Source organism: Sus scrofa, chromosome 15, assembly GCF_054392235.1.
Source record: "Sus scrofa isolate SSC_HxYL_T2T_F1_AM1 chromosome 15, Sscrofa_HxYL_maternal_Yorkshire_Landrace_v2.0, whole genome shotgun sequence".
In the NCBI taxonomy this organism is placed as follows: Eukaryota; Metazoa; Chordata; class Mammalia; order Artiodactyla; family Suidae; genus Sus; species Sus scrofa.
Genome location: NC_139397.1, coordinates 115,263,277 through 115,290,916, shown reverse-complemented (window position 1 = coordinate 115,290,916; position 27,640 = coordinate 115,263,277). Strand labels below are relative to the sequence as shown.

The 27,640-nt window shown below is 41.8% G+C and overlaps 1 protein-coding gene across 5 annotated transcripts in view; it reads left to right on the top strand.

Moving 5' to 3' along the window:
* Window positions 1-27,640, top strand: part of ANKRD44 (ankyrin repeat domain 44) — a 342,621-nt gene that overhangs the window by 297,089 nt on the left and 17,892 nt on the right. For all 5 annotated transcript variants that reach the window (XR_014830016.1, XM_021076238.2, XM_013984363.3 and 2 more), the window contains exons 17-22: window positions 4,797-4,868; window positions 15,330-15,531; window positions 19,529-19,616; window positions 20,932-21,049; window positions 22,504-22,720; window positions 26,089-26,176. Coding sequence is in view for 4 of the 5 variants with exons in the window: in XM_021076238.2 (XP_020931897.1) it covers window positions 4,797-4,868; window positions 15,330-15,531; window positions 19,529-19,616; window positions 20,932-21,049; window positions 22,504-22,720; window positions 26,089-26,176 (785 nt within the window). In the remaining variant the exon portion in view is untranslated. The remainder of the gene's footprint in view (window positions 1-4,796; window positions 4,869-15,329; window positions 15,532-19,528; window positions 19,617-20,931; window positions 21,050-22,503; window positions 22,721-26,088; window positions 26,177-27,640) is intronic.

Sequence of the window (27,640 nt, the reverse complement as noted above, 5' to 3'; positions counted from 1 at the left end):
AAAGGAAGAGGCATGCTTATCAGAGCTAGATTCCAATTAACATCCCTTCTGATTGCTGTGTAACCAAGATGAGTACTTACCACTTCTTAGGAAACAGAGGAAAATCCCAGAGATCAAAGGGAATTGTTGAAGTTAGGGACATAAAAAGAGCCATGTACTTTAAAAAACAAAAGACATGCACACAAGAAACCTCTTTTTCGTTTCCTACTCTTGTCCCTGCTGCTTTTTTTTTTTTTTTGGAACTATTAGGGGAACATTTCAGCTTATCAGATGATAGGAAGGCACTGTCATGTGAGGTTAATAGCCTGGGTTTTGCGTTAAACCTGGGTTCGGTTCCCTGATCTGTATTTTCCAGGCTGTGTGAATTTGCGTACGTTACTTATTGGATTACTTGAGGGTAGATTAAGGTGATCCATGGGAGGCCCTTTGTAAATGCTTAGCTCCTAGCAAATGCTTAGTAACTTCTGGTCGTCATCAGTGAGAATCATATCATCATTAATCACCACCGCTTTCCTCTCTCGGTAATTACCGCCTCCACCGCTGCCATCACCATCACCATCTCACGCTCCTGGTTTTCCTCCTACCTCTCTGTACCCTCTCCTCCTCACAGCCCCTTTTGCAGACTCTTTTTCTCTCCCAAACCCTCAATCCTGGGATTCCTGAGGCTCACATCCTCTCTCACTACACACTCTCCCCGGCTGTCTTCTCCACATTGGGGGCTTTGTGTCTCAGCCATTGCTGATAATTCCCAAATCCATTCCTCCAGCCCAGGTCTCTCTTCCGAGCTTTCATCACTATATTCATCTGTCCACTAGACATCTCCCCTTGAATGTGCCAGCTGCACGTCAAACCAAAACTCAATGCATTTTCCCTCCCCTGACCCCTTTGTTTCTTTGTGTCTTCTCTTTGTATCTTAAGGGGGGGGGGGCATCACCATTCATAGTCACCACAGCTGGGAAACTAAATGTTATCCTTGACTCTATCTTTTCCCCTTCCTCTACCATTCAGTCAATGAATGGTGTCCATTACACCTGCTAGATTCCAAGTTTCACATAGACCGTCTTAGAACTGGCAATCTCAGTGCCTAGCACAGCACTCAATAAATAATCGTTGAATGAATGAAGGAGTGAATGAAAAATCCCTCAATACACCCACTTTCTTCCATTTCCTCTGCCTCTTCTGCATTGTAGGCCACCATCCATTCTCAGCAACTTAAAAAGTCATAATTTAGAGATCCCAGAGTTGAAATATTCTAACTCCTCTCCCTGCTTCTAGGGTGGTAGTCCCCACCCCCAGCACCACTGCAGTTCATTTTCCCCACTGCAGCCAGAGAGATTTTCGTGAAACCCAAGAATCTGACATAATCATGCTTCTTCCCTGCTGAAAGCTCTTCACTGATTCTCAGTAATTATCCTGATTGGATGGCCTGGCTTACAACTGTTATCCCAGCCAAGTTATCACTCTCAAAAATGTCCTGGATCAGACAATAATGATATGATCACCTCCCCCTAATCTATTGTCTGCTTACATTTCCAGCCTCATTGCTCCTCACTATTTCCTCACCTCTGCACACTGTCTAACCTTATTGAACTTAAAGCTTTTCGTATTTGTTGCGCTCACTGCTCTCACATGCTCTTCCTTCTGCCTGGAAATTCCTTTTTCTCTCTGCCTGGCAGACTCACCCAGGTTTCAGGCTAGACCTTGCTTCATAGAGGAGTCTTCTCTAGCCCTCAAGCTTATGGCAGATGCCTCTTCCTTCACAAACCCATGGCATCTTGCATCCTAGCTCTTGCTTCACAGTTTTCATTGCCCATTAGCTCCTGCCCACGAGCCTCTAAGCTTCCTGAGATCAGTGACCACATCTGTTTGCTGCACAGCTGAATTCTGGTGCCTAACCCAAGGTCCCACACAGAGATGACATGCAGCAAACTCTTAGTGACTAAATGAAGTAAAACATGCTCTTAGCATGCTCAAAGGACGTGTGTGGAAAAATCTTATTCCTCAATAAATCTTCTGGGAACGTGCCTAATTTGTGACTATAAACAGTATATTGTCTTCTTGCTTCTGTTCATCATGTTTGTGATAATGGTGGAAATGATTCTGTGTTCCTTTGATTAAAAGTTCATTCTAGGACAGGATTTGCAGTTGGTACATGCTGTCAATTCCAGGAAGTCTTGCAGGTGATAATGTTGCAAAACAAAGCAAAGAACAGCTGTTTTCTAGCCTTGTCAAGCAGTTGAGGCTAGTTTTATTTCAACCATGTAAGGCAGGTTTTAGTTATTTGCTTTGAAGTTAACATTAAATTTACTCTCATTATTCTAATGTATCCTAGATTGTTTCAGTTCCAAATTCTATTCCCGTCCTAATAAAAGCAAACAAAAAGATGCCTCATACTTCTGATATAATTATTGGTATTGTATTCTTTGAAAACTTGAAATTGTGTGCCTTTAGGTGGTAAGTTTTACAGTTATTTGATCTGCCAGAGAATCCGAACATTTTGTTCCATGTGTATTGACTGGAAGGAGTTCTGGACTTATCTAGGGGTAGACATCATTCTATTAAATGAAAAAGGAGGTTAATCACTTTTATTCCAAACGAAAATAGCTTTGGTGTTTTTATGGCAAAAACAATGCACATTCACATTAAAAAAAAAAAAATCAGGAAGACGTAGCTGCCCATTGTCTCACTGTAACCCTTTCTTCACTTGGTTTCCAGAACCTCATGCTCTCCTCATGTTCTTTCCGACTCACCTGCTTGGTCTACATCTCCTTGCCGGTTCCTCCTCATCGCTCTAACTCTTAATATTGGGGGCCCCAGGATTCAGTCTCTCTTCTTTGTTAAATTTTTTTTGGCTGCACTGGTGGTGGCAGCGGTGGCACACAAAATTTCTCCAGCCAGGGATCAAACCTGCACCCTGGCAGTAACCAGAACCACAGCAGTGACAATGCCTTAACCCACTGAGCACCAGGGAACTCTTCCCTTTTTTATTTACTCCCTGGCTCATCCTATCCAATCTTATGGCTTTAAATACCCTGAAGTCAACACCCATATATCGAACAGCTGCCTACTTAACATGTACTTTTGGATGCTTGAAGTAACATTTCCAGAATCAAACTTCTGCTTCCCCCACCCCCACCCCGCTATTTCAGTTTGTGGCAACTCCATCCTTCAGTTTGCTTATAACAAATCATCCTTTGCTTCTTCTCTCTTTCGCTTACATTTATTGTTTAATCCGTTGGCAAATCTTGTTGATTCTGCCTCCCAAAATATCCACAATCCAACACTTCTCTCTATCCCATGGCTGGTGTAAACCACTGTTATTTCCGTCTGAGACTTTTGCCCCAGCTCTCTGATGGTCTCTGTGCCCTTCCTAGAGTCTAAAAGTTATAACATGTCACCCCTGTCCAGTGAAATCCATCTCACTCAGGATAAAAGTCTAAACTTTTTACCACACCCCAGAAGGGTCCTCATGATACCAACCCCACTGCCACCATCTCTGATTTCCTTTCTCGTCATTCTCATCCTTGCTTACCTTGCTCCAGCCTCCTTGATGTTCTTAAGCACCTCTGTCCCTAAAGGACTTGGTAATTGCTGGCTCCTCTGCTTGGATTGCACTCCCCTCAGACATCCACAAGTCTCTCTCGTCACCCTTAAGACTCTGCTCAGCCATCACCTGCTCAGTAAACCTCTCCTCATCTCTAAAGTAGCAAACTGACCTCTCCTCTAGCTTTCTGAACCCTCCTTCTCTGTTTTGTCTTTTTCCATAGCACCTATGCTTTTAAATCAATTACATAGCTTCTTTCTTTTATTGCCTGCCCAAAACCCCATGAGAAAATGGATTTTTTATATGTATTGTTTACTATTGAATCCTAGTGCATGGAACAGTCTGGGTATATTGGTAATCATTCATCAAGTATTGGTTTAATGAGTGCACTTTTTTTTTTTTTTTGCTTTGCTTTTTAGGGCTGCATCTGAAGCATATGGAGGTTCCCAGGCTAGGGGTTGAATCACAGCTATAGTTGCTGGCCTACGCCACAACTACGGCAATGTCAGATCTGAGCATCATCTGTGACCTACACTGCAGCTCACGGCAATGCCGGAAACTTAACCCACAGCGTAAGGCCAGGGATTGAACCTGGGTCCCAGGCTAGGGGTTGAATCAGAGCTACAGCTGCCAGCCTACACCACAGCAACAGGGATCCAAGCTACGTCAGTAACCTACACCACAGCTCAAGGCAATGCCAGATCCCTGACCCACTGAGTGAGGCCAGGGATCAAGCCCATATCCTCATAGACACTGGTCAGGTTTGTTATTTCTGAGCCACGATGGGAACTCCAATATTTTCTTATTTGTATATTTGTTTTCCTGTGCTTTCCATCTCTAGACTGTAAGCTCCATGAGAACAAGTATTCATAAATCTTTTTCAATGCTATCTCCAATAAACATGTGTTTGATAACAGAATAGACCCTAGATATTGTAATTTTTTCATTATGACCATCTGCTGGGTGGGAAGTAGATTTAAGATGAATTATTTTTCTGGATTGGTAAAGCTGAGCAACTTTTCAAGTATGAAAGTCTTTTAAATAGCAAATTCTAAGATAGTCTAGAAGTTGAAATAGTCAGCATATTTGTTTTAGCTATACAATACCAGATTTCTTATGTTTCCAATAGTTTGCAGGATTTCCTAAGCCTCTGAAGCCTCCTTTCTCATTTATGTCAAAATTAGTATCCATCAGGAAGGGTTCTTTCTGCAAATTGTACTCATGTACTGTTGTTTTCTTTTCATCTCCACAGCTTTTGGAAAGAACCAACAGTGTTTTTGAAGAATCAGATTCCGGTGCTACCAAGAGTCCGCTCCACTTAGCTGTAAGTGAGATGCTGTGGGCAGCTTCTCCTGCTACAAAAAGAACTTAAGTGTTCCTAAAAGTAGGCTGCTCTTAAAAGGAAAGCAGAGCAATGCAGTAATAACTCATAATGCAAACAGTACACGGGTAAAGGCACAGGCTGCGGATAGAAGGCCCATCGCAAATTCCAATCCCTGCTGCACCCACTGATGACCTAAGACACGCACTTATTCGTCTGAGCCTCGGTTTCCCCATCTGTAAAATGGGGACAAAGGAAAAGAGACCGTGTACATGAAGCCCTTATCACAGTGCCTTTAGTAAATGATTATTATAAATTTTAACAGTTTTTTAAATTATAGTTATCTAGTAGTTAAATCAACAGATTGAGGAAATGTTTTTTAAATTATGGTTGATTTACAGTGTGTTATCAATTTCTGCTGTACAGCAAAGTGACCCAGTCATACACATATATTCATTCTTTTTCACATGGAAATGTTTTATTTCAGTGTTAGAGATTTGAGTATAGGCAGCAAGTATTGAACCTCCAGAAAATCAAATACCACAATTAAAAATATGTGAGAGGGAGTTCCCTGCTGGCCTTGCAGTTAAGGATTGGATCTTGTCACTGCTATGGCACGGGTTTGATCCATCCTTGACCTAGGAATTTCTGCATGCCATAGGCACAGCCAAAAAACAAAACAAAACAAAACCCTAATAACCCATGTGAGATATTTCACCACACGTTTGTGAGACAGCAAGATGAGCAAATGCATAATCACAATTCTGCCCCTTCTGCTTGGGCTTGAAGTCAGGTTCGTGGAGAAGGAGGTTTCAGGCTCTGATTCATGTGCTGAGTGAGATCTGGAGGAGAGGGGAGCAGGACCTACCCTGTTCCCAGCAGAGCTTCCTCTGCACATCCCAGTCATTGAAGGGAAATGCACCAGCTCAGAGTGAGGACCCTGGGACTCTCCTGGGCTGACCAAACCGGGAAGCCCACCATCACCCTACCTCAGATTGTGCCTTGCTAACAGTCCATCATGAGCTGGGGAACCTTGAGGACTGGCCGCCACACCCAGCAACGGCCTGCTCGCGTGCACAAGGTGCTGCTGAGCTGTGAGCCCTCAGAAGGCCACTTAGAAGGTGTTTGGATGCACTCAGAGGCCGGATGCTGGGAAGAGTAGGAAGGGGCTGGGTCTCTATGTTTAACTGGTATGACATTTCACTTAGTGCCAGGCACATCTATGCACTTCTTTAGTTTCAATCTGTTGAAAACTGGAACTGGAGATTTTGGAGAACCGAGAGGCGTGTTTCATTGGTTTCATTCACATAAGCGATCAGGCACAGTGAGAGGGGATAAACCCATCACACTACATGAAGCCCTGCCTTCTTTGCCAGTCTCCCCATGTGCACATCAGCTTATCTCCTGACATCCCACTGACCACACTCTGCCACATCTAACAACACAGCCACTGTACACACACACATGCTCACACACACAGACAAGTCCAGTGAAATCGGGCTAACGTGTCCATTAGTCTTTCTTCTACACATGGACGTGATGTGGAAAAGGTAGATGGATAGTGGGATATTTCTGCGTATGAAAATTTGTACCAGTTGGCTCTTCGTACAGGCTGCTCTAAAGGTTGCTCCCTAAAATCTCTGCCCAGCCATCCACTGTGCCTGGGGAAGTTACCCCAAAGCTGGGAGTTCACAAACAGCATGAGCTGCCCCTAGAGAGGCCTGCTGGAAAGGTGATCTCATAGAATTCTCATGCCCTTTGAAAGTGGCATTGATTGCCTTGCAAAGCCGGCTAGTAATCTGAGAGGAGACTTCCTTAGCTTCCAAAAATTCTATCATCTCTCATTTTTTTTTTCTTTCAAAAATTATTGGTGCATGTCTACTGGGTGCCAGGTGTTCTGCTAAGCGTTATGGGTTCCGAGTCATGTAAAGATGGGCTGTTGTGATATGATATCCTTGGAGGGAGTTGGGCTGTGGTAGTTCTGCAGTGGCAGGGGTCTAGGAAGAACACTCAGAGAGAGGGTTCCAGCCACCAGCTGGGCAAGGTTTTCTCATCTGTAAATTAAAAGGTGTGAGTTAGGAATCCCCAAACCCTTTCCAATTTATTATTTTATTTAATTGTTTGTTGCCCAAGTACCTAACCTCTTGTGTCTCTATTTCCCTACCCATAATACAAGGAGAACAGCAGCACATAGGGCCCTTGTGGGGATGGCATGAATTGATTCATGCAAAGCAGTTAGAACAGTCCCTGGCCCTTATGTGCCATCAGTGTGCTTCATCCTTCCTCTTAGTAACGTCAGTATCCTTCTTTCCTTTGACATACACTGACTTCATGTGCTGAGCACTGTTCCAGAGCTGGAGAGATCGCAGTAAACAAAACCCAGCCCTTGTCCTTTTAAAGGGCCCAGTCTAAAAGAGACAATAGGCTGGTAGATATACAACCATGGCAGATGGTAAGAAGCGTTGCCTGTGCTACACATGGGATCAATGAGATAGAAAGCCTTGAGGTGGCAGATGAGGCGCTGTTTCCCACAGCACAGACTCTCACATTTGAACAGAGACTGAACGAGCTATCCATTTGGTCTCTGACAGAAGAAGGTTCCGGGCAGAAGTGCAAAGTTCCTGGGGTGAAAGCGTGCTTGGCCTGTTCCCAGAACCGCAAGGCCACCATGGCTGGAGCAGAGTGGTGAGGGGAGGTCTCCTGTGTTGCCAAGGGGGTGGGGAGGCAGGAAAAGGCCTCAGACTCCAGTGGGAACTTTGGCATTTTTCTCTGAGCAAAATAGGAAACCGTTTGGAGGGTTTTGAGGAGACAGATGATGTGATGGGACTTTTACATTTAAAGGATCACTTCAACTTCTGCATTGTTTAAACTGTCAGGGAACAAGGCAGAAACAAGACCACGGGGCAAGCTAGGATAATGATGACTTTGACCGGGCTGGTAGCAGTGGGTTAATTCTAAAACTGCTTTATCTTTTTTCCCCTCTAAGTGCTAACCCTCTCTAAAAGAAATTACTGTTTGTTCCAAGAACCTCACAAGTATGCCCCTCACCCTCTCCAGGGGCCTCTGTAGGAATTAATTTGATAAAAAACCCAAGGTCCATTATTTCTTCCATGGAAGACTCTACGATGAAAGAGAAGCAGATGCCCCCAAACCTTGACAGCCCTAAGAAACCTGTCCTGCCCTGAGTTACTATTTCCTGGCTGAATGATTCATGTCTCCAGGGTTACCACTCCAGTGAATTTCATAAGCATTTCATCCACTTGAAAAATTAAATCAAAAAACAAGGCTATGCAAATGCAAGCCTCCAGCTGTTGAAATTTCCTGACGGACCCATTGTTCATGGATTCTGTTGAGATCCCCAGATTCTTTCTCCTTGCTGCCTTCAGTTCCAATCTAAAAAATTCAAAGACGTTCATTATGTCCAAGAAATATTTAAGTTACTTAACGAGGTTTTTTGTAAAAAATGTCTTGTGCAAGACAAATTTGAAATGTTTGATGGCTGCCTCTAGTGAAGGCTTAGACTGGGTTGTCTATTGAAAGCCAAAATACCATATGCTTTTTGAACCAGCATGTTTGTTCCTTTGTGTGATTACTTCCTGCTTGAGTTATTTTAGAAATTATTTGTGGAATTACCTACTAAACACCTGCTTTAGGATGGGAAGAGAAAGAAAAACAGGAGAGTTTTCATCATGTACTGCTGACATGAGAAAGGTCTTCTTTATTGTACACTTTTTTATGGATTCTAAGAACTACGTAACTATTTAAAGACAGAATCATACATTCAAACATGGAATAGAATTCTATATGTTAGTTTGTTTCTAGGGTTAAGCTCTAGATTGTGAAGGTAAATGAAAGTTCTTATATTATCAAGGTTACCTTTATTATTCCCCTTAAATTGTCTTGGCAGTTTAGTATACATAACTTTATATCCTCAATTCCATATAATAATGCTTTTGCATACTAAAATTCAAGAGCTGCAAGCTCAAGTAAAGGAAAAAACAAGGGGAATTCTGTACATAAATCTGGACTTTCAACCATCCTATCTTTGAGATAAAGAAGAAAGTATGGATTGGAATTTTGAAGCTTTCCTTCTTACCAGCAGGGTTCGCTTCATTTTAATATTAAGCCTCTTTAACTTTAACACATACAAATGGGTTTTGTTTTTTTTTTTTGATGTGAGAATTAAGGAGAAAGTGCAGGGGTCTTGTACAGGAGTTAAGTTCTTAAGTCAGCATCTAACTTCAGTGCCCTGTGAGCGACTCTGCTGCTCTAACAGGACAGATTCCTTTGTATCGACTTCCTTCCTGCATATGTGTCTCTTTGCCCTGTCTTTGCTCTGCATTAAATCTAAATATGTTAGCTGTCGTGCTCTGTAGATATGCATGTAGTTTATAAGTTACCTACTCTGTGTCCCTAAGCTGAGTCAAATTGACAGATATTTAAAATGTTTGCTATCTTTGTCGTCATAGTAACTGGCACAGAAGGAACTGGCATTTGCAAATAACATTGGAACCTACACTTAATCTACATGGACTCATTTCTTTTTGGTATAAAGTCAGGGTTTCTATATAAGCTGAATCAGTCACTACAATTACAATTTTTTGAAGTATAGTTGATTTACGGTGCCACGTTAGAGTCAGATGTAAAGCAAAGTACATATGTGTGTGTATATGTATGTGTGTATATATATATATATATATATATATATACACACATGCATATATATGCGTTCTCTTCCAGATTATTTTCCCTTAGAGGTTGTTACAAAATATTGGAAAGAGAGTTCCCGTTGTGGCACAGTAGAAACGAATCCGACTAGGAACCATGAGGTTGCGGGTTCGATCCCTGGCCTCACTCAGTGGGTTAAGGATCCACCATTGCCGTGAGCTGTGGTATAGGTCGCAGACGTGGCTTGGATCTGGTGTTGCTGTGGCTGTGGTGTAGGCTGGCAGCTGTAGCTCCAACTGGACCCCTAGCCTGGGAACCTCCGTATGCTGTGGGTGCTGTCCTTATTAAAAAAAAAAAAAAAAAATGTTGAACATAGTTCCCTGTGCTCCACAGCAGCTTGTTGTTTGTTATCTATTTTATATGTAGTAGTTGGGTGTCTGTTAATCCCAGACTCCTAGTTTTTCCTCCCCTCTCTCCCCTTTGGTAGCCATAAGTTTGTTTTCTATGTCTGTGAGTCTCTTTCTGTTTTACTATCATTACAGTTTAAAATGAGACCAGGTGTTATGCAGAGTCAAGTTCAAATAAGCTCAAAGTCAAGTGAGAGAGACTGACTTACACTCTGATAGGTGCTCCTGTTCCCACAGCTCTTTCCAGGAGGGTAGATGCTCCCACCTTGGCTTAAAGTCACTGATGGTGTGAGCTGATAATGGCTGAAACTAGATGATGGATATTTGGGAATTCATTACACTATCCTCTCTTCTCTGTACAAGTTTGAAATTTCCTATAATAAAAAGTTAAAGAAACAGACACCTTAGGACCTTGTTGCGCCCTTTCCAAAGTAGGAGCTCATGAGAAGCTCAGGCTCTGGGGTCTGACTGGTCTGCCATCGAATTCTAGCTCCACCATGTAAGGCTGTGTGGCTGTGGGAGGGATGAGTTCCATCTCTGCCCTTCTGTGTCCTTGTCGGTAAACGGGGATAACATCAGTATCCAAACCATGAGTTGTTGTAACAATTAAATACAACATGTGTGACACATGTCTAGTACTACCTGACACACAGCTAGTGCTCAGAAAAAGCTAGCTATTGTTTCAGAAGTTAGGTTAGACTAATGGCTTTGGACCCTGGGTTTCTGATTCAATGTTTGTTTTTCAGGTCTCTGAGCCATTACATGTAGAGGCAAAAGTATTTTGTTTGAAAGTCAATTAAATTGATTTACTGGGGAAAATTTTAAGTCACTGCCTAAAAGCACAGATTCTAGTGGTCACAGATTCTGGGTTTCAAATCCTGGCTTCGTCGCTTAAGTAGCTAAGTGATCTTGGGTGAATTAATTAACATTGTCTGGTTTTGTTTACCTATAAAAAGAATGTTTGGGAGTTCCCGTCACAGCTCAGTGGTTAACGAATCTGACTAGAAACCTTGAGGTTGCGGGTTCGATCCCTGCCCTTGCTCAGTGGGTTAAGGATTCTGCGTTGCCGTGAGCTGTGGTGTAGGTCACAGACGCGGCTTGGATCCTGCGTTGCTGTGGCTCTGGTGTAGGCCGGCAGCTACAGCTCTGATTCGACCCCTAGTCTGGGAACCTCCATATGCCGCGGGAGCGGCCCAAGAAAATCGCCAAAAAAAAAAAAAAAAGACAAAAACAAAATAAAATAAAATAAAAAGAATGTTTGCAAAGGTAATAGCTCAGCACAATTCCCCAAGTAAATAGTTGCTATTTAAAAAATATATTCTTGTCGCTAATACTAATAAATGATCGTAACAATCATTATATTCATCCATGTAGTCATCAAATAATTATTGAATGTCTAATCTACTCTGTGCCACACAGGAGTCCAGAATACAGCAGTGAGCAATACACATAAGTGCCTTCAATCTTAGATAACAAACAAATCAATAGATTTGTAACAGATATCAAGTAATAGTAAACGCTATAAAGATAGAATAAAGCAGATAAAATAAAGTGAGAGTGTCTGGTGTGTTGTGATGGAGGGTGGTGGGCTGTTTTATGTGGGTTCTTGGAAGCCTCCAGATAAGGTGACATTTGAAGCACAATTACCAAGAACACCATGTCTCTTTAAGGGAAGAACTTTCCAGCCAGGGGAAACAGTACAGATGCAATGGCCCAGAGGAAGACATGCATTATTTAATCGTAGGTGGTTAGCTGTGGGGGGGAGGGTGCAGGTGGTGGTGCTAGTGTAGTTGGAGCAGAGAGAGGGGCCAAGGGCCTGTGTTGATGTTGAGGGTCAAGGGAGACCAAATCCTAAGGGCCTGAATGGTCATGGGAAGTTTTGGATTGTATTATCTATGAGGAATTTTATCAATGAGTTTTCATCAAGAAAGGGTGCAGCCGGGAGTTCCCATTGTGTGCAGTGGAAACAAATCTGACTAGGAACCATGAGGTTGCGGGTTCGATCCCTGGCCTCGCTCAGTGGGTTAAGGATCCTGCATTGCTGTGAGCTACGGTGTAGGTCGAGCGAGTGTGTGTAGCTCAGATCCTGCATGCTATGGCTGTGGCTGTGGAGTAAGCTGGCAGCCATGGCTCTGATTCAGCCCCTAGTCTGGGAACCTCCATATGCTGTGAGTGTGGCCCTAAAAAGCAAAAAAAAAAAAAAAGTGGTATGGCGAACTTGAGTTTTAAAGGATTTTTTCTGATGACTATTCAGTAATAGTTTGCAGGAGAGCAAGGTCAGGAAGGGACGTTTTTGCCATAATCTTGGCAACAGAGAATGTGGTATAGTAAGAACTGGATAGATTCTGGGTATATTTTAAAGAAAGAGTAGAGAGGATCCTGGCTTGGAAGTCCAGATGATCTTGGCATTTTGGGGGCTGTCTCCAGCCTCCCAACCTGAGTGTGAATTATAACAGAAATATGGGTAGATTTCCTGCCTGAGGCCTGAGAACCTGATGACACCTCTGTGTAGTTAGCAAAAAACGCCCTTTCCTCTCAGCAGACACATCCCTGCACAGGGCATGGCAAGGCAGTGGGGAGAGGCTGGGAAGCTACTTTTGGCACATACTTGCCCCAGTGTCCCAGAGCCCCTGTGCAGGGCTGCAACCCTGGGCTTAAGAGGAAAGGATAAGATGACTTCAAAACTTGGGGCCTGAGCAACTAGAAGATAAAATTACCATTTGCTGAGATGGAGCCCATTGTAGAAGGGAAATTAAGAACTCAGTTTGGGGAGTTCCTGTCATGGCACAGCAGAAATGAATCCGACTAGGAATTATGAGGTTGCGGGTTTGGTCCCTGGCCTCCCTCAGTGGGTTAAGGGTCCAGTGTTGCTGTGGTCTGTGATGTAGGTGGCAGATGTGGCTCGGATCCAACATTGCTATGGCTGTGGTGTAGGCCAGCAGCTGTAGCTCCGATTGGGCCCCTAGCCTGGGAACCTCCATATGCCATGGGTGCAGCCCTAAAAAAAAAAAAAACAAAAAACAAAAAACAAAACTCAGTTTGGGACATGTTAAGCTTGAGATGAATATTAGATATGCAAGTGGAAATATCAATAGGCAGTTGCATATACAAGTCCTACAGAGTAAATGAAGTTAGAACTGGGATATAAATTTAGGATTCATCAGCATGTGAGTTAATATACTACACATATAATATATATGTTTACTATGTAGCATAATAACCATAATCATTCACAAAAATAATGTAATGAGAAAGTTTTAGAAACGATTCCTGTCCGTAGCCTTAAATCTCATGGGTGCTTTTAATCTAGTTTTTGTTGTTGTGGTAGTTTACATGTACTTGGGAAAAACACTCAAATGATTTTTTAAAAGAGAAGGTGAAATAAGTCCATGCAATTATTCCTTTGTATCTGTCCAAAATTTTCTGCAAATATAGATATACACATAGAGATGTGTATATCTGGATGTATTTGCTTTTTATGAAATTGTTATATGTGTATTTGCCACTTAGTTTTTTTTTAAATTTTTGATAGATTTTGTCAGATCACCCTCCACAAATGTCACACCAATCTATACTCCCACCAAGAGAACATAGATTGCTTTTATTTCACCATGTCTTAACAAATACTAGACATGCCCAAACTTAATCATTGCCATTTGGTCGTTAAAAAATAGTACCCTAAAAAGTTACCTAATGTTTTTATATGTTTATTGACCTTTTCTATTTCTTTTTCTGTGAGCTGTCTTTTCAGTGTTTTTTTTACACGTTTTCCTAGTTTTTAAAATGGTTTGTATAAACTCTCTGTGTATGAAGGAAATGAGTCTCTTGTCTGTGCTAAGCCTTTTTTCACATAAATCGTGCCTTGAGGAATTGCTGCAGCAGAAAAACAGAAAGCAAAGGAGACATGAGAGGCTGCTTGTGCTTGTGGCTGCTGAAGGCTCTGGGACAGGCTTTTCCTTTGTCTCCCTCTGTACTTCGTTCCACCAACACCCATCCTAATCCCTTCTCTCTCTTTTATTTCAATGTCCTTTGCCCTGTGTGTGCATGAACATTTTTTTACCTTATAGCCTTAATAAAAATCATCTTTCAGACTTTTTAGTTTTATGGCTTAGTAGCATGAAGCCTCCTTATTTTATTTATTTTTTTTATTTTTATTTTTTTGTCTTTTTGCCATTTCTTGGGCCACTCCTGTGGCATATGGAGGTTCCCAGGCTAGGGGTCAAATCAGAGCTGTAGCTGCCAGCCTACGCCAGAGCCACAGCAACGCGGGATCTGAGCCGCATCTGTGACCTACACCACAGCTCACGGCAATGCCAGATCAGCAACACTGGATGGTTAACCCATTGAGCAAGACCAGGGATCGAACCCGCAACCTCATGGTTCCTAGTCGGATTCGTTAACCACTGCGCCATGACGGGAACTCCAATTTTAAACAGCATAGAATCTCACAATACGTTTGAACATGGCACTGATATTTGGAATAGTCTTCCCATAATCGTTCGTACATTTTCGTTATAATCAATGGAAGAAACAAAGCAGAGAGAGGAAGCATCAGCTATATATTTGATACTGTGCAAAACCATGCAGTTTTATCTCTTCTCATCTTCCTGGGAAGGCAGCTTTTATTGCTCTCATTTTGTAGATGAGGAAACAAATGCTAAGTGAAATTAAGAAACTTACCCCGATCACATGGTTGAAATTAAAATGTTGACTGTAACAGAAGGTCAGTATGCTTCTGCTGAGTTACAAAGTCCACAGTGCTTTTAGCGATTTTTTTTTCCCCTCAAGGTTTAACAGAAAACTCTCCGGAAAAAAAATATTCTGATTGTGTCAGTATTTAGGTCTGAACTGGTAGATAAAAGAATTAATTCACTTAGCTGTTCGTCTGTATTAGATTGGTAGCTATAAATACAAGAATGTATTAATACGTTTAGTAACTTTAGAGCAAACTGTTTGACAAAAGCGAAAGAACCTAAAGAAATTCATATGTAACAGGACTGTGCATTAAAATTTTCCTAACTCTGGTTTCACCTATGCTTCAATAATTATCCCAAGCCTCTCTCTGATGTGCTCCTTGAAATTTTTTTTCCCTTTTTATGGCTGCACCTGTGGTGTATGGAAGTTCCTGGGCTAGGAGTCAAATAGGAGCTGCAGCTGTTGGCCTACACCACAGCCTCAGCAATGCCAGATCCAAGCTGCAGCTTGTGGCAATGGCAGATCCTCAACCCACTGAGTGAGGCCAAGGATCAAACCCGCATCCTTATGGACACTATGTCGAGTTATTCACCTGCTGAGCCACAACGGGAACTCCTGATGTGCTCTTTGGAGTGGTCTGTCTGTGACCTGGGAGACTGAGCATGCATTTGAGTTGTTGGTTTCTTCTTTGCAGGCCTACAATGGGCACCACCAGGCCTTGGAAGTCCTTCTGCAGTCGCTGGTGGACCTGGACATCAGGGATGAGAAAGGCCGCACGGCTCTGGACCTGGCTGCCTTTAAGGGACACACAGAATGTGTGGAAGCACTTATCAATCAGGGTGCATCCATCTTTGTGAAAGACAATGTAACCAAAAGAACCCCACTTCATGCCTCAGGTAGGTCTTGTCAGGAGTCTGATTACCCTAGTTTTGAAACGCACTTATGCATTTGAGTAAAAGGATGGCAGCATCTTCTTTCATCCCAGGTTTTAAAATATCTGTTTTCTTTCTATGTCAGACATGCCTGCACTCTTCCAAAACGCTTTTGGCTTACTCTCCACTTGGGGATGATTAATGTTCTATGTCCAGGGATGCTCTGGCCTTCTTCTTTAGAGACTGTATTTTTAGAGCAGTTTTAGGTTCACATGAAAATGGAGAAGTACAAGCATTTTCCACATAGTCCCCATCTCCCACACATGCATAGCCTCCCCCATTATCAACACCCCTCACCAGAGTGGTGCATTTATTACAATGGTTGAACCTTCACTGACACATCATAATCATCTGAGCCCATGGTTTACATTAGGGTCCACTCTTGGTGTCATACATTATACAGATGTATAATGACATGTATCCATCATTCTGCCCTAAAAATCCTCTATGCTGCTTCTGATTTTCATCTTCAAAAGTGAGTTCAGAATCTTTGGCCAACGACAGTCACAAAACTTTCTGAAAGGGGGGGGGGGGCAAAGGTGTATTGTGATCTTTAGATAAGGTACCTAGAACAAAAATCACACAGCATTTTGAAGAATAAAGCTAGTGGTATTTCAGAGCTGCTTCATAAGAGGAGTCATCAGACAGCAGTCTACTCCGTTTGTCCTTCTGCCAGCCTAAATGAGACTTCTTCCCTTTTGCTCTGATTCTTGATGCATCAGGTGTACAAATAGAGACTCTTAAAGAATGCATGTATTGATAAAAAAGTAATTTGCTTTCTCTGGGATTTTTCTTCCATAAACATAAATTAAAACTGTGTTCAGACACTTCTAGACATAAACACAGATGTAAAGGTAATGGGGAAACTTTTATGATTCTTGAAAAAAATTTTGAAAATCTTGTATTTGAGAAAATGTTAAATCTTATAGAAGTATTGCCATCTAGATCCCTGAATTTCCAAACCACTAAAGAAAAAAAAAAAAAGGAGACTGAAAAAGTGTTGCCTAATTATCTGGAAATGATTGTTGTCAGAGAAAACTTTAGCCATGAGGTCAGCAATGGTTGGTATGATTAAATGATAAATTCTTATTTCCCAACACATTTAGTCTTTTTGGTATTTATAAGTATTATTGTAAAGTTTAGTGTTCTAGGCATTCTTGGTATTATCAGAAAGCTTACATTTAGTTCTTCTATTTATTTATTTTTATTTTATTTTTTAGGGCTGCACTCATGGCATGTGTAAGTTCCCAGGCTAGGGGTCCAATTGGAGCTGCAGCTCCCAGCCTACACCACAGCCACAGCAACGCAAGATTTGAGCCACATCTTCCACCTACACCACAGCTCATGGCAACTGAGTGGGGTCAGGGATCGAACCCGTGTCCTCATGGATACTAGTCAGGTTTGTTACCACTAAGCCACAGAGGGAAATCCTAGCTCCTTTTTAAATATCAGTTGCCCATTTTTAAGGCAAGCATCCTGCTTTAGTTTACCATGTACTTCCTGATAATTACAAAGGGGCTTTTTTGATTGTGGAAAATCACCCTCCTGGACAGATAAACAATGAAGAATAATCACTGTCCCTCATTTGCTGCTGTCATATGGGTTGTGGTCCATTGGAGCCCCCTAGTGGTCAAGAAGACTCACTCCTTTTGGATTTCCCTTGTCATTCATTAAAAAGATGCAGGTTTGTCATTTGACTCTCTTCACCACAAAATGTCTGCTGTGCAGAAGCGTTTAGCCTGTGCTTTGAGAATCTGCTTTTCCAGAATCTTTTCCAACTCATTTGAGAGGCCAGTTTTTTTTTTGTTTCAAATCCCAAGAGTGCCATGAGGAGCAGGAGCCAGGATGGATTTTAAAGGTTTTGGCATGCATATTTGTAATGACAGCTGTCGTCTTTGAGCAGCATGAAAGATGGCTGTCACTCATAGTCAGGGAGAGGCTGAGCTAGTCTTGAGACAAAGCTGGACTTGGCAGGGCACAGCTAAAGGCGATGTCAGCATCTTCGCTAGAAGGCAATTGTGGAAGACATAGTGTGTGGGAAGCCAACGAGAATCCTAATGTAGCTACACTTTTACAATAAGGGGGAGTTATAGTTACCTGAGGGCTATTAGCTAAATCTAAAGAGCTACCCACCTCCTATACCACCACTTCCCCTCCCCCTGCAAAAAATAAAAAAAAAGAAAAGAAAAGAAAAAAAAAAAAGCACTACTATAGAAATTGATTTGCTCTCCAGCATACTGGGTGAGTGATATGAACATAGATGATTTTCTCTCTCTTTTTCTGTTTAGGCAAAATGAGAAATCCTTAAACTATCATGTTTATGCATATTTAAAGAATATCAAATTTTGTAGAAAGAGGAATCCATTAAAACACGCTGCCCTCCATTTCATGAGTATTATAAAACTGCACCACCTGTAGTATTTCACCATCAATCCCCTGCTAATTATTGCCTTTTAAGCCTACATTAAACCCCTTGCATATTTCACCAGTGGTAACCGATCTAGTGTAATTTTTAAAGCACAAAAGCAAAACAATGGCACCACCAATATTTCTACAAAATTTCCTCCTGAGATACATCAATGGAATGTTCCTGAGATTGAGCTGAACGCAGTGGTCTGCAAAATGTGGGTTTTATTCCTGTAGTTAATTTGAGTGGTGTCAACGAATGTGATTTCAACTCTAATACGTATTGTCCCTGAAAAATGTGTCATTGTTAAATTAGCATTCTCTCATGACTGGCATGCAATAAAAAGGGCTGTAAAACACAGCTCTTAGAGGAGGCTTTTTCAGCCTAACATAGCTGCTTCTATTCCCTTCTCTCTCCACATCCATAATGAGGTTAATGCAATGTGCTTTATGGTGTTCTCATTGTTCAGAGAGGAGAGAAGGTCATGTGTGGAATTTTAAACATATTTGTTTGCATCCTACTCCCTAAGCAGAAAGCCATATCTTTTGTACGGTTGTGGGTTCCATTCAATAAGCTGGAGGAAAGTACCTTATCCTGGGGGATTATCATCTCCCCCGCCCCCGAGGCTGCTTTCTCACTCTGCAGCTCCTAATAGAAGCATCTTGCCTGGGGTGAGTCCATAGGTTCCGTCCCAGCCAGGCAGCCAGGCAGAGGTGGGCAGGGTGAGGGCCTGAGGAGCCCCTGTCAGAGTCTGGCTGGGAAGGGAAGGGGAGGAGACAGAGGCCGCAGAGGGTGGGAGGCCACCGGAGTGCCCCTTGAGATGCTGGAAGGCAGAGAAACTAGGATTTGAGGGACTCAGACAGCGGAGTCCTCCAGCCATGGGGGTCCATCTGTGAGTCTCCTGAGTGCCAGTCGGTCAGTGAACAGAGAGCCCGTGGATGGCTCATGTGCACCTGGGCAGCTTGGGGGTTTGGTTTAAGGCATCATTTACTGATGGGAACTGTTATTCTAGTACCTACCTTAGGATGTAAAATGATGGCGGGAAGAGGCAAGATCCATTACTGTATCCCTTCCTCCCCTCCTCTTTTCTTCTGCTCCTCCCTTCCTCACCTGCCCTCTCCCCTCCTCATCCCATCATATTCCTGTTCCCTTCTCTGCCTTCTCCTCCCCCTTGGTCTTTCTTTTTAAAAAGTGCTAGAGGCAGGCAGGACACAGGATGATTATACAGAATTGAGAGGCTCTCTTAGAGAATAGAAAGGAAAACTGGAAAGTGGAGAGATCTGATCAGTCCTATTCATGGCGATAAGAAAGGATGACCTGCGTGAGGAAAAAAGCCTGTATCCAGCAACCAGGACCAAAGTTAGATGAGGACCAAAGCCCCGGTTGGAAGAAAGGAGACAGTGGGGCAGGGAACCCAGGCATTGCTGGCACGACCTGGGAACCTGGGACGTCCGTCAGCAACAGCTGGAAACCACCAATTTGAAGTCCAGTAAATTTCGCTTTGGACAGTTAGGTGTGGTCTGCTAAAGCAATGCCCATTATTTTCTTTTTCAGTAATTAATGGTCACACACTGTGTTTGCGGCTGTTACTAGAAATTGCAGACAACCCGGAAGTGGTTGATGTGAAAGACGCCAAAGGACAGTAAGTGTTCTCCTGCTTGAGGCTGACATTTCAATCTGTTAAACAGCTAGGAAGGCTGAGCGCTGAATTCTAGCTGGCGGTATGTGTTGGAGTTCAATGCATGGATGAGGGTCCTAGAAAAATGAGGTGGCTTTTTGCTAGAGTAAATATCTAAGAAAAATGTGTGTGTGTGTGTGTGTGTGTGTGTATCTTGATGAAAAAGAGCCAACTTTTTATGTCTGTAGCTATGTGCTCTTGCCTTTTTATAGTCCCTCCTTTGTTCCTCCTTTCTTTTTTTTTTAAATTTTATTATTATTATTATTTTTCCTCCTTTCTATCCATTTTTACCCTCTTTTGAAACTGCTGGTCTCTCTCTCTCTCTCTTTTTTTTTTTTTTTTTTTTTTTGCTTGCTTTTTAGGGCTTCACCTGAGGCATATGGAGGTTCCCAGGCTGGGGGATCGCATCAGAGCTACAGCTGCTGGCCTACCCCACAGCCACAGCAACACCAGATCCCAGCTGTGTCTGTAACCTTCACCACAGCTCACGGCAATGCTGGATCCTTAACCCAGTGAGGGAGGCGGGGGATCGAACCTGCAACCTCATGGTTCCTAGTCGGATTGTTTCCGCTGCACCCCAAGAACTCCCTGCAGTCTCATTTTTAAAAATAATAATGGAATAGGATAGACCTCAAGAAGTTCTCACCACCATAAGCATCCTTCATATTTTTATCCCTCCTCAGTTTGTTTGTTTTTCCCAAGTATTTTCCATCTGTTAGTCCCATTCTCTGATCCACTCTTCTCACGAATAGGAAATGCAGAGCAATAAAGCCCTAGTGACTCACCCCAGATAGATGAGTTTGTGTTGAAGCCAGAACTGGAGGCTCCCCTCCTGGATCCCAGCACTGGGCTCTTTCCCCTGGACTAGTCCAACTTTTCTTGGAGGCTTTGTTCACATGAAATCTTGAGCCGAAGTCTGACATAGAAAACTATGAAAGTAGAGCTGTTCTGGTAGAAGCAAGAGCATGTTCTACATACACAGACTCCTACGCAAGGCCACATAGTTTTAGAAATGATGGGGTGCAAATGAACATTTTGAGGAGAAACCTCCTTCCACCCCCACCCGTGTTGATCGTTCTCCTGACACCATTCCACCCGACCATTAGAGATCAGAGGCAGATAGCTTGTTCCAAGTCGCAGATAGCCACTGGGGCACTCAGAAAATACTCAGCAATTGTCAGGAGAGGAGAGATACTGAGAAAGAAAGAGACAGAGGGTCTGGAAGTGATGAATTTTTTTTAATCTTCTTTTTAAAAGCCTAATGTCTCTCTTTCGCTAGAACCCCGCTGATGCTTGCAGTAGCATATGGACACATTGATGCTGTTTCGTTGTTACTTGAAAAGGAAGCAAATGTAGATGCTGTTGACATCATGGGCTGCACAGCTTTACACAGAGGGGTATGTACATTCTTCCTTGGCTTTAGTCAAGCCGTTTCTAGTGAGCTTATTTCTTCCTTTTCTTCCCCAGATGCATTTTTAGTAAGAGGATTGTTTCCCAAGACAACTCATTAACTTCAGTCAGCCAAAAAGAAATTACAAAATCTTTTGCAAAGATAAAGAAATGGCAGGTACTCAGGTCCTGCTCTTGAAATGTCACGTTTGCTTGTGATAACAGGTACATGAACACCTGCTGTCGGCAGAATGGGTTCTGCCTTCTGATTACATGCCCATCATAAGAGATTTGCAATGTATTTTTTTAAAGCCCGAAGAAAATCACCATCACTAGTAATCCCCTCTCCTGGTGAGAACGACTCTTCAGTGTATATCTCACCAATCTTTTGCTCTCTGTATAGATTTGTTTTAAATTTTAAAAAGAGAATGCTGAAGATGCTGTATGTATTAGAACTTGCTTCTTTTGTTGTTGTTGTTGTCTTTTTAGGGGCACACCTATGGCATTTAGAGGTTCCCAGGCTAGGGGTCAAATCAGAGCTGTAGCCCCGGGCCTATGCCACAGCCACAGCAATGCGGGATCCAAGCCGCGTCTGCAGTCTACACCACAGCTCATGGCAAAGCCAGATCCTTAGTCCACTGAGCAAGGCCAGGGAATGAACCTGCGTCCTCATGGATGCTAATCAGGTTCGCTGACCTCTGAGCTACATTGGGAACTCCAGAACTTGCTTTTCTTCTCACCTTTTTCCATATCACTAAATGTTTTTCTGCCCTATCATTTTTAATCCTTCATTGCGTGTAGGTATAAATTATTCCAATGATCACCTAGTTTTGAGGAGCCATGCTATTTTTAATGCTGAACTGTTTTTTAAAGCATGTCAAAAAATCTAAGTGAAACCAAAGCAGAAATCAGAAAATTGCTATTTCAAGATGGTGCTGGCCACTGTGATCCATGAAAAGAAGAGGAACTCTGAGTGGTTAATGTCATAATCACGGGTCTTATTTCTTGGTACTTCCTGTGGGCCATGCAGCAGACTGGGAGCCTTGACATATTTCATTGGTCCTCACTATAGCCTGTGAGGTCATTATTACTATTCCCACTTATAGGTGGATAAAGTGAGGCCCAGAGAGGCAAACTGACTTTGTCCAAGTTTTATAAGAGGGAGCCAGAATTTACTCACATCTCTGTAATTTTAAAGCTGATGCTTTTCATTATATCACGATACTTTCCTGGTTGTGTTTGGAGAGTCGGGAGATGTTTCTAAAATGCTGATATTCATACAGATCTTCCTGTTACGAACCTTGCCAGGTTGTCTTTCCTCTCTCCTCTGAAGTAGAGTCTATTTCCCTTAAGACTCAGGCTGAGTATGTCCACTACCTCTGAGTCCAGCCTCACTTAGGCAACTTCTTTGCTTCCTGAGTCTTCTGAGATTTGTGTTGTGTTTCTGATTGTGATGCATCAGATTATGACGGGACACGAGGAATGTGTGCAAATGCTGCTGGAACAAGAAGTGTCGATCCTGTGTAAAGATTCCAGAGGGCGGACACCCTTACACTATGCGGCTGCTCGTGGCCACGCCACGTGGCTGAGCGAGTTGCTCCAGATGGCACTTTCTGAGGAGGACTGCTCTTTCAAAGATAACCAAGGCTACACGCCGCTGCACTGGGCTTGTTACAATGGTAAGTTAATTGTCACCTGGCTGATTGCAGCAGACTTCCTACCCCAGCAGCCACTGTGATCTCAGAGGGGGTGAGAACATAACATTTTGCTGAAAAGCATGGTTTCAAATCATTCTACATTCAAGATACTCTTTTTTTTTTTCCCCCTCCGTGGCTACCATGATGCCTTCATGGAGTGAAAATTTGCTTTCCCCTTTTTTGTTAATTGGTAACATGTAACTCCTAATCAGAACTTGCGATGAACTGAAATAACCAGCTTTAATCAACATTTCTTATCTCTATGAGATAACTAGGGATCCTGCAAGGAATTAAAATAACACAGCTGAAACCAAAAAAAATATATATGGTATAAAAATCTGTCACAATTGACTACCATGGTAGATGCATGATTTATCTTTCAGGTATTCTTTTTTAGGTCTCTTATTCTCTATTTATTTAGTTACACTTGCTATTAAGAAGGGTTAAAAAATTGTGTTTCACTTATTTGGGTAGAAAAGAAAATACACACTAATTTCAAAAATACTGAAGCGTCTAAAGTAAAATCAAGTCTTCGTTTCCAAACTCACTTGCTGATGTAATTTGGTGTGTATCTTCCATAATTTTCTTGGAGAATGTAAATAAATACAAATGTATGTGCACCTACTTTTTAAAACTGAAATCATATAACAAATATTATTCTATAACATTTTTGTTATTGTATACTTAACATCCTATTAAGATATCCTTACGAATTAATATGCATTGAGAAACAATCTTTTTAATAGTTGTACTTTTGTAGCAAATTGATTAATAGATATAGACATGTATGAATGTGCGTGTGTGTACCAGAATTTATTATTCATTCAACCAGATCCCTGTTGATGAGCATTCATATTGTCTTCAGATTTTTTCCTGTTACAAACAGTGCTGCAGTGTGTGTATGCATGTGTGTGTTCATGGTATGGTATCTTAAATTGTCAGATAAGTTTCCAGGAGCAAAATTATGATGAGGGCATGTATATTTTTAATTTTAATAAATTTTACCATATTCCTTTAGCATATCAATCATAGTTTATTTTGAATATGAAACCTACTATTTCCCAAGCTTTTGCCAGCCCAAGATGCCAGCGTCTTTTTAATTTTTGTCAGTTTGAAGGGCAAAAAAGGGGTATCTCATTATTTTAATTTGTGTTTCCTTGTCTAATAGTGTATTGATGTATGTATTTCTGTTTCCTCTTCTGGAAATTACCTTTTTCATCTATTGCTCGTTTTTTTCCCTTTTGAATTCTCTATCTTTTCTCATGCATTTGTAGGAGCACTGCATCTTAGCGGTATGAATCCTCTGTGTGTTTTGTGTGTTGCAAATGTTTTCTCTCAGTCTGCCATTTGTCTTTGCTCCTATTAATGATATCTTTTTCCGTGCAGAGATCTTGAACTTGTGTGTGGTTGAATCTGTCTGATTTTTCTTTCATGGTGTCTAGGTTACCAGTCTATCTTCAGAAGTTCTCCCACCTCTAAGCTTACGTGGGCATTTTTCCATCTATTTCTTCCTTTGCCTCTTTTGTTTTATTTTCCCATTTTCAATTCTTCTATTAAAATGTTAACTCAGATGCTACAATTTTTGTGTCCAGAAATGTTTTATGGGGCTCTAACTATATCAGTTCAAGACCTTTCATTATGTTTTTATTACAGTCCTCCTTTTTTTTCCATTGGCTCTGACTTTAATAAGTTTTTTTTTTTTTTTTTTTTTTTTTTTTGCTTTTTAACTTGGTTTTACTCCCTCCCTGCCATTGGAGGATTGTGATTTTTAAAAAATTTACTTTCTAATGGATGTGGGCTCCCTAACCCCCATCTGAGTTAAGCTGTGAGATCTTTCTGGCAAGGGGAAAAACTACAGAAAGGGGCAGATGCAGTAAGAGAGTCAATTATAATGCAGGTGGCACACATGCCATGGACCACATTTTCTCCCCTGGAGCTGGGGGGGTAGAGATGGCAGATCTCCCTGTCCTTAGGCCTCTCCAGGTACAAGCAGGGGAGGAGGAACAGTCCTCTCCTAAACAGGTGACCTATCCAGTACAGACTTCTAGGTCTGAGGATCAAGCTCCGCTCCTTGAAGCCCCTTCACTGGACACTTTGAAATACTGAAAGGTGGTCAAGGTCGCCTAGTCCTACCTACATAGACCTTTAGATTGGGATTCCTACCGTCTCCAAGAAGTGGAATGTGTAGGTGCTGCCCTAAGCTACGTCCTTTGGGGGACTTCATAGTAATAGAGGGGCTGAAGTGTCTGGGGCCATTTGAGGGAGGGTTGGATATAGCTGGAAACCTAAACAGTGTAACTTACATAAAGTTTGAGGATGTTTATAGTCATTATTTCATATGCTTCCTAATCCCCCCTAAAAGCAGTTTTACCTTTTCTCTTTATAGGTATAAGAAATGTTTGATTTTAGTTTAATACCTAAAATTGTCCAATCTATATCATTCTGAGGTGGATCAGAAGAAAACTCTAATTTAGCACTGAATTTAGCCAAGAAGTGTTTGCAGGGTAACAATCTGTATTCCAAAATCCCTAGTAGCTTTACCTTTTTACCTTAACAATTGTGCCTCATATCACAAACCTAAGTTAGGTCCTTTATCAAGTAAAACTCCCATCATCCTTGACATCACCAAGGCTGGTATTCCTACTCTGATTTTTTTTTTTTTTGTATGTATTTAGGAAACCAAGACTCAGAGATCATAACAAGTAGGCTGATAGAGCTGGGGCCTTACTTAACTTAAATTCAGTTGATTTGAAAACTACCCCTGCCATTGTTTTGAAAATAGTCACATTCATTCGTCTACTTATTTAAAAAAAAATGCTCATTGTGTGCGTACTATTTGTCAGGAATTGTTCATAGTGTCATTTTAAACACTCTATAGTGTTTTACAGTCAAAGCCCTTTCACCTGCATTATTTTAAATATTATTTTCTAACAATCACATCTTACTCCTTTCCCTAGGGTGCATAATTGTAAGTGAACCAGTTCATTTGGGTGAAAGGGAAATTTTCCATTGTAAATATGGGCAAACTGAGACACACCTCTGTTAAGCATCTACCTATTAAGATCTGAGAGTAATATAGAATCTATTTTGCTTACAAATGAGGTCTCTATTTCTTTCTCTCCGCCAGACCATATGGCCTTCACTGTTTTATTTATTCATTAGGTCTCAGAACACCTGTGAGCATAGTTAATAACATGTTGGCATTTTGTGCATTTTATTCCATGAAGAATGAACATTCAGCCAATTCAGGGAAATTCATAGGCCAGAATTCAATATTTAATGCAAAAATAGATTGTATCAAACAAAGTTTCTTTCTTGGACGCTCTCTAAATTCTTCTAATTCCTTGCAGGTAATGAAAACTGTATAGAGGTACTTTTGGAGCAAAAATGTTTTCGAAAATTTATCGGTAATCCCTTCACTCCACTGCACTGTGCAATGTAAGTACAAATGCTGCAAATTAATCATGTTCCTTGACTTCTTTTAACTGCACATAGAGAAATTGCCTTTAGGGGAAGGAAAAAGCTTTTAGATTACAGATAAGACCGATATATTCCATTTTGCTGTTAAAAGCAAATAGGTCTGATAGCAAAGGATGGTCCCTAATGTTCATGCTTTTCCAGGAGCACTCTGTGGAGTACTGTGGTTCAGGGTGGCTTCCATTCTACCCTGAAAAAGTGCATGAAGGGGTGGCCTGAGAAACACAGGACATGCCATGAGAAGAGCTCTTCAGATGTTCCTCATGTTTGTCTGCCAAATTCTAAAAATCAGTTGGGGTGAACAACGTTATGCATGGGGATGATTAGAAAGGCATTTTATTTTATTTATTTGTTTTTGTCTTTTTTTTTTTTTTTTTTTTTTTTTTTTTTAGGGCAGTACCTGTGGAATATGGAGGTTCTCAGGCTAGGGGTCAAATCAGAGCTGAAGCCACAGGCCTACGCCCCAGCCACAGCAATGTAGGATCCAAGCTACATCTGCAACCTACACCACAGCTCATGGCAACGCCAGATCCTTAACCCATTGAGCAAGGCCAGGGCTCGAACCTGCATCCTCATGGATGCTAGTCAGGTTCGCTAACTGCTAAGCCACGATGGGAACTCCAGAAAGGCATTTTATATCAGAAACTCTTTTCATATATATGCTAATTCTCCGTTCTTCAAAGGTTGTGAGTTCTTTTCTAATAAATGTGATTTTTGCTCCTGTCTCATAGTGCAAACCATTATGCAGAGAATATAGTGACTTTAAGGCAGATTTCTGGTCAGCTTGGGGGAACAAGGTCACCGGGGTCTGTGTTCACCTGGGCAATGATGGGCAGCCTGTGGACCCTCAACTTGGGAGTGCTTTGTCTTTGCCTCATCTCTGGGCTTCACATGAAGCTTCACATGAAGCTGGGTCATTTGGAAAGATGTGGGAGGTGTAAAGTGGATCAATAAAGAAGAGCTCAGAGATTATGAGTAGGAGTGATTTTTAAATCTGAAGCAACATGTCTTTTTCACGTTGGTATCCCCAAACACCTGCCACGATGCCTTGTGTAAAGTGGTGTGCAGTGAACTCCTTCCTGGAAGTAGGGGTTCTGAAGAAATGCTAGGGTGACAGTATGAGCCGTTAAAACTATTGAAATGATTAAGGAAAAGTAAAGTGGTACAAACAAACTTGTTTTTACACTTTATGAAGCAGGTGGTCTTCACTCTCAAAGTTCAGGGAGTTGCAAAGTGTGGCAGGAGGCCAGACGCTTTTGCAGGATTTAAAATAGGGAATAGGAAGGAGCAGGAATAAAAAAAAAATCTGATTATCCAGTGTTATATCTCTGGCTTATTTGAGGTATCGTAGGAATGAGGCGATCACCCATGTCGCTTGGCGTTCAGGGACTGGTTACCTTGATGGTCTGATCTCTAGGCAGATGG